Raw genomic sequence first — 14,398 nt, 5'->3', positions numbered from 1 at the left:
CCAGGCTATCTGAAGGAATGCCTCCTTCCATGTGTGCTCTCCTGAACCCTGAGTTCATTAGCAGTTCTTCTCAGGGAGCCCTCTCCAAAGGAAGCAAGAATTTAGCTACTAGGGGAAGGGCCTTCTTGGTTGTGGCACCCCATTTGTGGAGTCAGCTCCCCAAAGAGGTGTACCTGATGCCCACTACCAGGTGAAAACCTTTTTATTCTCCCAATACTTTAATAGATTTTTTCTTCCTCTTTTAATATATTTTTACTGTACCTCTGAGATTGTTTTAGGTGTGGTGGCATAGGGTGGATTCTTATTCTTGTTGTATTGCTGTATTTATTAATCGCACTGTTGTGATTTTATTTTGTGTTCTATATTAATTATTGTGATTTTGATTTGTATCTACTAAGGGAGACATTGGGCAGATGGGTGAGGCAGAAATATAATAAATAATCAATACTAGTGTTCACTGGCAATCAACAAATCCCTTCAAATATGGGTGCCCATCGGTCAGTTTGGGACATAGCTCAATAATATTGTATAATAATGAAACTTGGGTGAGTTGGAGAGTAATTGGTGGGTGATTTAGAGCAGGGAAAGAGTTAAGAACTCCTCCCATGTTGATTCTCTGTTTGGAGTTGATCCTCTTCCAACCAAGACACACAGCACAAATTTCATTGCCACGTCGACAGACATCATACTCGTACTGGGGCTCAGTATTGCAGATTTAAAGCAGTTTCAGTGGAATATTTCCACAGAATCTGTGTCTTCACCTGAGCAATTCCATAGGAGCAGCAGATGGCCATTATCCTCTGACAATATTTTATTGGCATCTCTAAAACGGGTAGCACTTAGCAATGCATAATCTGATCCGATGTTCACTCTGCTATTCACATTGCACAAGGAGTAAAGACATCACAGAGATGTTTGCTGTCATATAATGCTAATGGAGCAAAGGGGGGAAAGATCTAAAATTTAAGTGTTCATTTATTTGTTTTGAAGTTAATTTAGTCCCCATAAAAAGGTGCTGAATTGCCTGGGCCCTCTAGCTATTGATGGAAAAGTTCTAACAACTCCGTCAGGAGAAATGGAAAACTTCTTCTGTACTTTCCAGGCATCAATTTAGGTGACCTTGAAAAAGTAACTTAGCTATTCTCACACTCTTTTCACCTGTTTTTGTCAAAAGCAGCTGAAGCTGCTTGGCAAACTGAAAAAACTTTGCCAGTGTGCTCCTAATATGGATGTAAATGTTGGAAGTGCCATTCCATTTAATCCTGATAGGATTCCATGGTGTTTCCAATCCAGGAAGCAGTGGCTTATTGTAGCAGATTTCTTTTTTTAAAAAATTGTTCCAGAAAAAATGCATGGGGTGGGGCAGTTCTACCATTTGTGCAAATTACAATTTATGCAGTTTGGGTGTGAGGGGATCCTGCAATTTATGCAAATGCATATTCAGGGCATATTCCCATCTTTTGCATATCCTTGCCCATTCCATCCTCTCCACAGGTTGCTTAAATTTAGTCCAGAAGAGGCATATTCTGCATCTGTCAAATAGCTTTGTAGATTTCCTTTGGAAGTGTGGAAGTGGAGGATGAAGGTTTTATTTTTCCACAAGTATGGAATTTGACTCTGCTGGGCTAAATGACAGGATGTGAGGAAAGGAAGAAATTGAACAAAAATGATATTACAGGAGGACAATATGTCTTTGCAGCACTACATGGCAGGCAAGAGGACTTGTGATTGTGTGCACTTGTGCAAGAATACCCATAAGAGTATTTTTAAAAGTTATGACAGCAGTTATGCATAATGTTGCCCCCACTGCACATGAGAATCAGAGCTAAAATGGAATCCATGTACTGGCTTGACTTGCTTCTGGTATAGTGGTCACCAGCAGGGCAGGGAGGCTAGGCCATGAAATGTGAAAGATAAAATTGGAAAAAAATCAAGTTTTCATTCCAGTTTCCAAATGGAATGGTCATACATTCCTAACTTCTAAAAACCTCTCTGATTCTAACAAGTCTTTCTCCCAACCTCCTATCTGGGATGTGATTAGGTACACAGAAGAAACATTACACTGACGTATGTAGTTAACAATATTTGACAGCTTGGAGCAAAGAATTGGGGAATGTTAGCTGTTCCTGCTTTTGATGGCCCACCTGGGGACTTCCACTCAGAGCTAAAATATATGATACAGGCAGAAGGAGAGGCATTTTTGGACCATGTGGGTATGTTTGGTATGTTTGGAACTCAGTGCCTTGTCATCAAGAGATAATATGGATGTCTGAGGGAATCATCATAAATCTAACTCTACAGATATAAGTTTCATATCATGTATTTATAAACTTTGCATCCTGCCCTTCCACAAAAAAATGGTGGCCAGGACAGCTTGCCATAAAATATAGATTAACAAAGAATCTTAACATAGCACAACAACAAACATTTAAGTATTTATTGGATTTATATCTCACCTTTTTTCTTACAATCCAGCTTACATCATTCTGCTCTTCCTGTTCTCAGCTGTTCTCCCCACAACAGCCCTGTGAGGTAGGTTGGGCTGAATGTCTCTAACTGGCCCAAAGTTACCCCTGCCTGAGAGGGGACTAGAACCCAGATCACCTGAGTCCCAGTCCCATGCGCTTAACCACACTGACTCTCGACTAGATTCAACACACAAATATAAATACATAACACAAGTGAATCAAACCTTGCTCCAGCAGCCAGATCGTATGCAAATGACCTGTCTGAGTACTTGCTTGCCCACAGAAGGAAAACAGGGATTTCCACAGCTCTTCTGCAGCATCAGTTCAAACACAGACCTAGCAGTTCACAAGTACAGAATTATCAAATGCAGGGAGATCCAGTGAATGCATGCATATGGGAATGAGTCCTCACTGTTAACTGGACAGCAGGTATAACATTTGAAAATGGTAACATTAATTAAAAGAGCAATGCTGTGGCCAGGAACTGTTGTCTGGCTGGCCATAGGAAAAGGCTGAGACCTTGGAAAAGCCCCCTCTCTGCCCTTTCAGCCAGTTCAGTTCTTTCCACGCTGCTTGCAGCTCCAGAAGCTTAAGACTGTCTTTGCCATAGATGCTGCGTTCACCATCCTCTGGCTGCACCTTGGCGTATTCCACGTACTGGCAGGGTGATATCCTTACCCTCTTTGAAGACATTTGCATTCCTTTCCTCATCCGTATTGCGCACACAGTGACAGCTACCGTAGTGGCCCGTGGGGGGCTGGATTTACCCACATTAGCAGCCCTTCCTTTGTGAGAATTAGATTGCCCTTACCTGCTTGTATTCCCTTTTGTCCTTTCATCAGAATCCTTGTGGGTTCCTTTTATCACTAAAACCAAAAACACATAAGCAAGTAAAAAACAAAACAAAAGAAAACACTACTTAGAATTTTATGCTCTGTTTTGGGAGCTGAAAGTACCTCACATACATTTTCTAAAGAAAGCTGACGTAAAATATGCACTCAGCAATTCACCTTTGTGGGTGTTTTATGTTAGGCATTCTATTTCCTAGCTCTGATAAGTTCAAATCATTTTCTCAGCCCTTCACCAATAATCGTCATTCACTTGATGGAGTTGTTTTCAGGCCTGATCTCAAGTGTACGGAATGCTGAGGCTAAGGTTGGGGCTTGCCTGTGTGTGCATGCACATGTGTGTGTCTGTGTGCACACACACATACCCACACACCAGAAAATGGAGAAGCATTCTCAGAGGGAGAGGGTGGCCACACTCTGATGTCTCCTCTCTGCTGACAAACCATGAGCTTCTTTGCTCACAGATCCACTTTAAAATTCAAGAAAAGCAGAGCACTCAGCAGTGCCCCGTTTTGTTTGAAGATGTCTGTTTCAGTTTGCGAATGACCATTTGTGCCAAACAAGAATGGGAGCACATGCTCTTTGAAAATGCTGGCCAATCCCCATGCTGCATTCAAAAATGTACGCAACTTGCAGACTTTACAGTGTGCATATTACCAATTCGCATTTCATACTTTAGGCAATGGAGGAAGAATGCACAGTTCAGAAAAAAGCACATTTTATATTGGAACGGAGTGAACAAACAGGTTGAGAATGAGAACAGGAGTGAACTGAACCAAGCTTCAGTGTGAATTTCAGAGAATTTCAGTCAGTTCAGACACCCCTGTTTCTCCCATACCTATTTTATTTTTCCATTTTAGGATAGGGCCCAGCATGGGCAAAACACTTGGCCAAGTGGCAGCTTCATCCGTTCTCAGCTTTTCAGCACCAGATCCAAAGAAGGGGGGACAGAAGTGGGGGGAGCAGGTTCGTAGCCTGGGGGTACTTCTTGGGCCATGTTTGTTCCTTGAGGTCCAGGTGGCTTCAGCGGCTTGGAGTGCCTTCTTCCAGCTTCAGCTGGAAGCTCAGTAGAGATAGCCTTCTATCAGTGATCTATGCTCTGTTACTCTCTAGACTAGACTACTGCAGTGCACTCTATGTGGTGTTGCCCTTGAAGACTGTTCAGAAACTGCAGCTTGTGCAAAATGCAGTAACCAGATTAATAACAGGGCTCAGACCATCTCATTATATAAAACCAATTCTGGCCTGCTCACACTGGCTGGCTATATGCTTCTGAGCCTAGTTCAAGGTGCTTGTTTTGACCTAGAAAGCCCTGCACAGCTCAGAATCACAATACATGACAGAACACCTACCCTGATACTATAATCAAGTTCCGGGGCATTTCTCCAATTTCCACCTCTGAGGGAGGCTTGGATGGTGGCACAAAGGAGAAGAGCCTTTTCAGTGGTGGCCCCCAGTTATAGAAAAAGCTCCTCACTGAGGGCCACCTGGTGCCAACTTCACTGTCTTTTCAGTGCCAGGTAAAGACCCTCCTCTACTACAGGTCATTTAATTAGTTACTGGGGCCTGCTGGTTGTTAGACAGGGTCTATCTTGGTCCTTCAAACATATAATTGTTCTTCTGTTTTTATTTATTTTTAAAATGCTGTATTGCCAACTTTTTAAATGGAGTTTTACTATGTTTTAATTGGTACAATTGTATATTGTTCTTAAATATGTTGTGAACTGTCTAGAGAGCTCAGCTGTTGGGTGGTAAATTAAACAAATGAATAAACCTTAAAAGAAAGGGGTGGGGGAGAAGGATCAGATATATCCATACTGCCACCCCCGTGGAGACCAGCACATTGCCCAGTGCCGCCATCAAGCCTGACACCACACCTGACTCTTGGAAGAATCCTGAAGAAAAATGTAGGCAAAGAGCTTTGGAGCTGCCATATAACCACTAAGTATCCCGGTGTTTTGATGAGTAACCCCACCCTTTCCCTATTAAATGATTACTTTGTGGAATACCTTGTTTTATCTTCTTATCCAACAATTCTTATTGTTTTTCCCAACTCGGGGAGGATGCTTTCAAGTCTCAGAGGGGGTAATGCTATACTTATCTTAGTCAGAACAGTGATTATCTGCGGTCCTAAAGCAAGCCAAATAGCTCCCTAGGTTCTGGCAATTTCCTCTTAATGAGCACTAATTCTACAAAACACTTCAGAGGGCATCTTTCATTGGAATCATCTTAGAAACAGTTCATCCTTTCAGGAAGATTCTTCTGAAAATGGCGGAAGGTGCAAGCCCACCTGCAACCTGCCGCCTGGTCAACCATACCCATCCGTGCTATCACATTGCAGTCCACTCACCTGGCACTTGCTGCAGCTTTGGTTGATCAGACAGGGGCCATTTTGTGCTGCTGGCAGTATGGCGCATAGAGTGACGCCAGGGCCAAGCCATGCAATGTGAGTGGCCAAAAGCCATCCTGCATCGCTCTTCTGTTGTACTAGCTCTCCCCAAATTTCTAGGGCTTAAACCTGCAGTAGCCAATGCTGGGCCAACTGGTGCTTTTGTAGCTGAAGTGGAACATTAGGACGATTCAGCCCAATCCATGGTTTTGAATGCTGTGGCATAATCTCTCTCCCTCATTCTCTCTCTCCACACACACACACACACACACACACACACTAATTGTATGGGTAGCATTATGAGAAAAGTTCCTAAGCTGTATATTGGAGATGGTTGGTTTGCAATGTTGGAAGAAGTGTGAAAGTTTGGTCTGAAGACAGGCTGTTAAAATTATGAGTGAATTAAGAAACTCTATTCCACTGGTCCCAACCTTTTTGCTGCCAGGGATCAGTTTCGTGGAAGACAATATTTCCATGGATGGGGGAGGGGGTTGTTTCAGGATGATTCTGGCATATTATATGTATTGTGCATGTATTTCTATTATTATAACACTGTGATTTATTTGTTTGTTTAATGCAAACATTTGAATCTTGCCCTTCCACATAAGTGCTCAGGACGGCTTACACAGTATAACATTAAAATAATACAATAATAAAACCACAATTATTAAAAACATATAAACTGAACATTATCAACTAAAAGGAAAAGGAAGAAAAAATAGAAAATAGAAAGTGCAACTGTGAGAACAGAGAATAAAAAATCTTAAAACATCTAAAACCCTTGATTATTAAAATGATGGTTAATGAAAAGGTTTTTACCTGGCACCGGAAGGAGTATAACGTCGGCACCAGGCAAATCTCTCTGCAGAGCACATTCCATAGTCTGTATAATGAAATAATTATACAAGCCACTGCCTCGGCTCCACCTCAGATCATTAGATTCTCATAAGGAGCATGCAATCTAGATCCCTCATGTGTGTAATTTACAGAAGGGTTCGTGCTCTCAAAGGAAAAATGGGGGGGGGTGCGAATGGATAGGCCCACCCCCTCACCTCAGTCTATCTGCTCCCATTGGTCTAAGGTTCAGTCGTTCCACCTTTTTTATTGGAGTGCCTGCCCCATGCCCAAGCCATAGTCCACACATGCTATTGGATACTGTTGGTTGAGAGGCAGATAGCATCATCTTCTCACTGGAGAAACAAGGCGTCTGTCAGAGGAGCTTTAGCCCATTCAAAAAAGATTGGGTACAATGGGTTAGAGCAGTGGTTTTCAACCACCGGTCCATGGGAGAGTTCCTGCCAGTCCATGGGTGGTGGGGTGCATGCTGCTTGCTGTGGACCAACATGGCAGCTGGCTGTGCTCCACCACCTCTTCCTTGGTTGGCATCACATTCACGGGAAGGGCACCAGTGCTGCCAGGGGACCCAGGGAGGAGAGAGACAGCTCAGTGGGAGTTGGCTGGGAGTCACACTGCACTGATTTCAGTATTTTGCTCTCTTGCTCGCATACTTTGTTGCTCGGTTTCTGGCTGTTTTGGAGAATTTTCATTTTTTTGGTACTGTATTTGGAAACTAATACACCGAATTCTGTATTATGTGTATGGTGCTTTTTGTTTCTGCCTCAGCGGTCCCCGAGACAGGTTTTCCTGTTTTTGGTGGTCCCCAGGTGTGGAAAGGTTGAAAACCACTGGGTTAGAGCAATCTTGACATCCCGCCTCCTTCTCTTGTGCTTTGGCATTGCGGTAGATTGTGAGCAAAAGGAGGGGAATTATGGAGGTTACAGCCACAGATGAAGCTTGGTGGGAGACCCCAATTCCATGCCTTTAACTGGTGGCAAATGCTCAACTAATTATTATTTTAGGGTGGTGTGTGTTCATCTAGATTTTACTTCTGTCTCAGGCTCAAGCCTGTCTTGGGCCAACCTTAAAAAGGCAAGAAGCCCTTGAGGATAAATAATCCTAAGCAAGGGGCAGCCAGTTTCTAGCCTTCACCGTGAAACTCACGGATGAGTGAGGGCTGGTGACTTTCTTTCTGCCTAACCTCCCTCACCAGCTTACTGCGAGAGTAATATGGGAGAGGGGAGGTAGGGTGCAATTAATATGCAATCAAATGAGCAAACAAATTAAGCAAGAGAAATGGGAGGAAGCTCCAAAAAGAGAAAGGCAGGAGCATTTGTAATGGCTTAACTGCCTTTTTGACCTCTAAAATGAAAATAACTCTGCATATATCATTTTTTACCTTTATGCTATGTATAAAAAACTATAGTGTTTCATTTATGAAATCAATGAATGATTCTTTTACATAATCTCCATCCGTGAACGGCTTCCCATGCCTGACTATTTCCTGAGTGGCCACAAAACTAGCATAAGTGGTTGAACTTGCAGACTTAATCCACTTCTTGAAATGATTTTTGCTCAAATCAACCTTCCGCATCATTCCTGAAATGGCTTTTTTCCTCTCATCTCCATCCGGATATTTTTCAGCAAAGGCTGTGTGTTTGTTCTGGAAATGTCTTGCAACGTTTGACTTTTTGTTGTTTGCCAATTTCTCACCGCATATTAAGCATACTGGTAAACCAGTCTCATCAGCAGTAAAAGCAAATGAATCTACCCACATACCGTTGAACGTTTGGTTTTCTTCAGACATTTTTCTTTTCTTCGATGTATCCATGGTTGGCCTACTGGGGAAGAAGCTCAGTAAATCAGCGTGTGTAGCAGATTGGCAGCTGTGCTGTGTGGGTGTGGGTTGCAGATCGGGGGCTGTGCTGTGCGGGTGTGGGTCGCAGATCGGGGGCTGTGCTGTGCGGGTGTGGGTCGCAGATCGGGGGCTGTGCTGTGCGGGTGTGGGTCGCAGATCAGCGGCTGTGCCAGCACGTGTCTCAGATCGGCGGCTGTGACGCGTATTTTGAGCGACAGAGCCGCAGCAGAGGCATTCAGGAGCCACATGCAGCTCCAGAGTCGCGGGTTGCCGACCCCTGGTCTAAATAAACTGGCTCCATTTTTTCTCTTTCATGTAGAAAGTCATATCCTTGAGGATGTCAACAGATGCATCATTGCATTGAGAGAACAGGATGCCGATGATTTAGATCGCGCTGCTGGTGCCATCCGAGGGCGTGCAGCAAGAGTGGCACACATTGTTTCTGGAGAGATGGACAATTATGAGATCGGGACTTACACTGAAGGAGTGATGAGAAGCGTGCGACATCTTACAAATACGGGTAAGGACACATCTTTGTCTGTGTTTAATTTGCACTGGGGTTTTGGAGAGGGAAGTTCAAGTAAACTGTAAAGGCATCAGTGTGAGGGCAGCAGCCTAGATTTCTTTTAAAACACTGAGATTTCTTTAGTATGACATCCACCATCTGGTGGAGACTCCAGAGGCGTATTTCTCGTGGCTTAGAAGTGGCTAAATCATGCTGGGAATAAACAGTACTAATAAATGAAGGCTTTGAACACAGAGTCAGCTGGTGCAAGCAGGACTATACTAGATAAGCAATTGCAGTATCATATATATTATATATACAGAGATTATATCAATCTGTCAGAGGGCTGTTGCACAAGCTGAAGCTTTTGAACCATCTTCCACCCATGTGGAACTCAAGGCAGAGATCTAGCTTGCAGCTTATCATGGCATAGCCAGCTATATGGAGCAGAGATGATAGCTGTGGAGTGCTTCGGACATGCAAAATATGCCATTTCAAGGCAACTTTTTACCAGGTCAGGAATTTGTCTGTCTGGTCCAATGTTATCCATTTTGATCATCAATAAACCTTCTAGGTTTCAGATGGTTTTCTCTACCACCTGTCTTTTTAAGTGGAGATACCATGGGACTTTGAATCTGGGCCTTTTAGCCTGCAAGGTATGTGCCTAGAAGCATGCCTTGTTGATAAGTCTGGACATGAGTCTATGGAGAAAACTTAGGAAACTTGCTGGTAAAATGCTGGTAAATTTGCACAGCTATCACATTCAATCACCATTTGGTTAGTAATTTTCCCATTTGCACAGAGCAATACACAATAGCAAACAGGAATCGAGCATGAGACAAGTGGTGAGCTGAAGTTTGGGGGATGCTGGAATTCTTGAACATTGTTCAATTGCTTACCCCTAGTTCCCTCCACCCAAAACTAAATAATACGATTGTTTTCTATGGAAATATAGATTACAGTAATTTTAAATGTCACAGACATGAGTGCAATCGATTCCATTAGGAGTAGGGGGTGGCATATAAATGCAAAATAGATAGATAGATAGATAGATAGATAGATGCTTATCTAGTCTTTCTTGGTTGGAGGACCAGCATGCCCTGCTTCTCCTCTTCCCTATATATGATCTAATGAAAGAGCCAAGTGCCCTGTGCTGACATGCACTCAAATCTTTTCTCTCCCTTAAAGGGATGGAGAAAAGCTTGTTGCTGTTATTTGCCATCAAGTTGTCCTTGATTTACAGTGACCCTATGAATGAATGCCATCCAAAATAGCTTGTTCATGACAGACTTGCTCAGCTCATATGAGCTTTAGGCTGTGGCTTCCTTTATGGAATTGAGTCATCTTGTATTTGGTCTTTCTCTTTTCTGCCTTCAACTTTCCCTAGCTTGATTGTCTTCTCCAGTGAGTCTTGCCTTCTCATGAAGTGCTACAGCCTCAGTTTCATCTGTTTGGTTTCAGGCAAGTTCTAGCTTGATTTGATCTATGACCACTTGTTCATCCTTCTCTTGGTTCAGGTCATTCAGAAAGCTCCCCTCCTGCACAATGCTTCCTTTTCCTTCCATCATCTTGCTTTGTGGCCAAGCTTTCAGGCCTAAGCAAAGATACAGGGAATACAATAGTGTGGGTGATCTTGGGTTTGATCCCCAATGAAACATCCTTACACTTGTTATTTTCTAGTTCCTTCATTGTTGTTCTTCCAAGCCTCAGTCTTCCTCAAATTTCTTGGCTGCAGTTTCCCTCCGAATTGATGGTTCAGTCATGGTATGCAAAACTTTCCATAATTTCAATTTCTTCATTGGTGACATTAAAGTTGTGCAATTCTTAGTTATTTAATTTTAAAATGTGTATGCTGCCTACTAATCCAATGAATTATCTAGGTGGCTTACAGTAAAATGCTAAAAACACAACAATAAAAACAGTTAAAATCACAAGAAAAAATTAATAATAAAATAATAGAATACCAGGTATGCAGAACAACTGGCATCAGAATAAGTAACAAATTTCAAATCAGTTCTTGAAAGTATTCATTGAAAAGAAACATCTTTGCCTGCTGCTGAAATGAAAACAAGGTTGGCACCTGGTGAATTTTTCTGGGGAGCCCTTTTCTATAATTGTGGAGTAGCCACAGAGAAGGCCCTTCTTCTATTTACCATCTACTTTACCTTCTTAAGGGGCAGCTCTTTTAGAACGCCCTCCTGCCCAGATCTGAATGGGTGGGTAGGTATAATGGGAGTAGGTCCTAGCCATTCTTCTGTAGCCTTTTTTTGGGTTATCTTAATGCTCATCCACAGTTCTGCTTTTATACATTCTTCTTTCACTTTCTTTGCTGCACTCCAGTAACTAATGTATAGGGATGAACACATCTGTTAATTTCATTTCTTTACACTCAATAATTTTTCCTAATCCCAAGTCCCATTTTCTGCATCAGCTTTCAATTCTTTACAACATACATGAAAATGTTCTTATATACATTTATCCAAACCTACACATTTTTGGATGATGTAATTTTTCATGATATGTTCAGTATGCAACCATTTCCTCCTAAAATAATGCAATTCATGTACATATTTTTGTGTTCACTTTTCTTTTAACACACCCATTTTGTAGGTACTTGCTGATCACATGACTGCAGTGAAAAATTTGGAGATGTACGAATCCTGAAGGACAACTGTGTTTCAGTCTGCATATTATTTCAGGAAGTTTACAAGAATTTTCTCTCCCATCCTTAGATCTCTTATAAATTGGTCTTGGCATGCAGTATCTGGCTTATATATTAAAAAACTGTGTAAGGAAGGAGAGCAGTACATTGTTTCTCTCTCAGGTGAGCACCAGAGAAATACTTGAGCAGAGAAATACTTGACCAGGTGCATCATCAAATGATTTCTCAACAGCAACACTGTGTCTCAACATTAACAGAAAAACAACAACAATATTTTCAACTTCAGATTGTAGTCCCAAGAAATTTGCCAGTCTTACATAATAATGTGTTGGTGGATCAGTTACTTCTCTTTTTCGTTGCTCTTCCTTCCTCTTTGACAGGCAAACTTTTGTGGTATAACAAACTTTTCTCATTATCCCTTGACTGGAACAAATGGACATGATTTTTTAAATCCCCAGACTTCAGCTTTTATGTAGAACATCAACCTTCTTCACTGTAACCTGGTTGAAATCTGTTATACATTGCCACTGATTGCTGTTCCATCACGCAGTGGTGACATAATGCAACTGTGTTTAAATCCACATTTAACCAAAAAATAGCAACAAAGAGAGCCTTTGACTTGGGAAAAGTATCACTGGAGTGTTACACACTGAGTTTGGAACATCAAAATACAATATCCTTAAATTATTCAACCAAGATGTATAAAGACGCAATGCTTAATGTAAATCATATTTGACATTTGGACCGTATGTCATGAATAAATCTGAAATCTAAGAGATGCTTAGCCACATCCATCTCTGAAGGGAAAAAATTCACAATGAAAACAGAATATGGCCAACTGTGAAGTGCTAGGCTCAGCACACAGCAGTGCAAGTCGTTTTTCCTGCAGAAATGAATTGATTTGTAACGGCTACATACCCACGTTGTCCGTATTACATCAGTGTTCTCTGCTTCTGTTCAACTCACATTCCAGTATTCCTTGATAACATGGAAAAGAGCTCACCGTATATTTTGGCCCATAACTGCTGATCGTTCTCATCATCAGCAACACTGGTTAGGACCAAAGGGACTGGTCGGCCAAAACATCTGTAGACCACAAGTTGCCACTCCTGCTCAACAGCCCTCCTAATGATCAACATCCACCCTCAGCTTTCTCCACAGCAGTCTCCCCAGCTTGGCCTCCTCCAGTTGCCTTGATCTCCCAGCAACAAACACCCAGAAGCTGGATAGCGATACTGACTACTGTGGTCCGACACAACTGGAAGACCCCAAGTTGGGAAGGATTGAGCTGCTGTAGTTGTGATATGCTGCCAAGTTTTCTCCAATTTATAGTGAACCTATGAATGAAAGTCTTCCAAAGTTCTGAGTCACACTCATTTCTTTCAGGACCATCCGTAGTTTCTCATGATCCACAGACACAGTCAAAGGTTTTGCTACAGTCCATAAAGTGCAGATTAACCTTTCTCTGAAATGCTTTGGTGTGCTCCAGTGGCCATCGTATATTTGCAATATGACCTCTAGGGCTGCTTTCTTTCTGAAATCCAGCCGGGGCATTCAGCATTTCTTGCTCCCTATGGTGCAGTATCCTTTGTTGCAACACTTTGAACATCACTTTGCTTGCATGGCAGATGAATGCAGTAGTCCTTTGACCGCTGCACTCTTTTGCATCTCCTTTCTTGGGGACTGGAGTATTATTTAACGTTTCCAGTCTGGGGGCCATTGTTTTGTTTTCCATATTTGTTGACATATTTTTGTTAGGATTTGGACCGATTCTTTTCCTGCAGCTTGGGATAGTTCTGTTGGTATCCTAGCGACTCCAGGTGCTTTGTTCTTTGCAAGTGCTTTCAGAGCAGATTTAACTTCACTTTCTATTATTGCAGGTTCTTCCTCATAGGATTTCACTTTGAAGAGGTCTGTTATCCGTCTACCTCTTCAGTACTGGTCTTAATTATATTCTTCCCACCTTCTCTTTATTTTTTTCTGGTCTGATAGTGTGTTCCCCCATGATGTATTTTTGAATTTTCCTCTGATTTCCTGGATCTTTTGAAAGAGGTCTCTTGTTTTCCCGCCTTGTTGCTCTTTTTTATTTCTTTGCATGGGTCACTGTAATAGTTCTTTTTGTCTCCATGGGACAGCTGCTGAAAAGTTGCTTCAAATTTCTAACCCTACATCTGTCATCTTTCGCTTTTGCTTCTCGCCTTTCTTTTGCAACTTTTTCATCCATATAGACTTTTTATTTTTTGTTGCTACAGGAATTGTCTTTTGGCATTCTTCCCTAGTAATGTCTCTGCTTTCAGTCCACAGTTCTGGCTTGTGGTCAGTTAAGATGAGCAATGCAAATCTGTTCTTTATGTGAACTTTAAATTCTTGAGGGGTGTTACTTAAGTTATATTTTGGCACAATTTTTCTGTTGGTGATCTTTTTTAGCTTGGCTCGGCTTTTTTGAAATTTAGAGCTAATGGCCACTACCTCAATCTGCTCCTGATCTTGTTTGGGCAACAAGAATACAGATTCTCCATTGTCTGTTTCCAAGTACACAATTTATTTGATTTCTGTATTAACCTTCTGTTAAAGTCCATGTATACAATCATCCAAGCAGTTGCCTGAAAGATGTGTTTGCAATGAACAGGTTGTTGTCTTCACAAAATTCTGTGAGTTGTTCTCCTACTTCATTTCTTACCCACAGGGCAAATTTTCCTACCACATTTGTAGGAAAAGCTTTGCTCCCTTCTTTTGCATTCTAGTCAGCTGGAATTATCAGCATGTCTTGTTTTGGTGTATTATCAATTTCCTCTTGAACATCTGCTCAAACATGTTCAATTTCTTCTTCA

General features: G+C 41.9%; 1 protein-coding gene across 4 annotated transcripts in view; it reads left to right on the top strand.

Annotated features, from left to right (window-relative positions):
- Positions 1 to 14,398, top strand: part of CTNNA3 (catenin alpha 3) — a 766,319-nt gene that overhangs the window by 584,462 nt on the left and 167,459 nt on the right. For 3 of the 4 annotated variants that reach the window (XM_044420420.1, XM_044420417.1, XM_044420418.1), the window contains one exon: positions 8,720 to 8,920. In XM_044420420.1, coding sequence (XP_044276355.1) covers positions 8,720 to 8,920 — 201 coding nt within the window. Of the gene's footprint in view, positions 1 to 8,719; positions 8,921 to 14,398 lie in introns of those variants that run through there. The other variant, XM_044420421.1, reaches the window with a different exon arrangement.

The sequence above is a fragment of the Varanus komodoensis genome, unplaced genomic scaffold (genome assembly GCF_004798865.1).
Source record: "Varanus komodoensis strain SLA01 unplaced genomic scaffold, ASM479886v1 scaffold11, whole genome shotgun sequence".
NCBI classification, from domain to species: Eukaryota; Metazoa; Chordata; class Lepidosauria; order Squamata; family Varanidae; genus Varanus; species Varanus komodoensis.
Note: the sequence above shows the minus strand (reverse complement) of the source record. Positions and strands in the feature narration are given on the sequence as shown.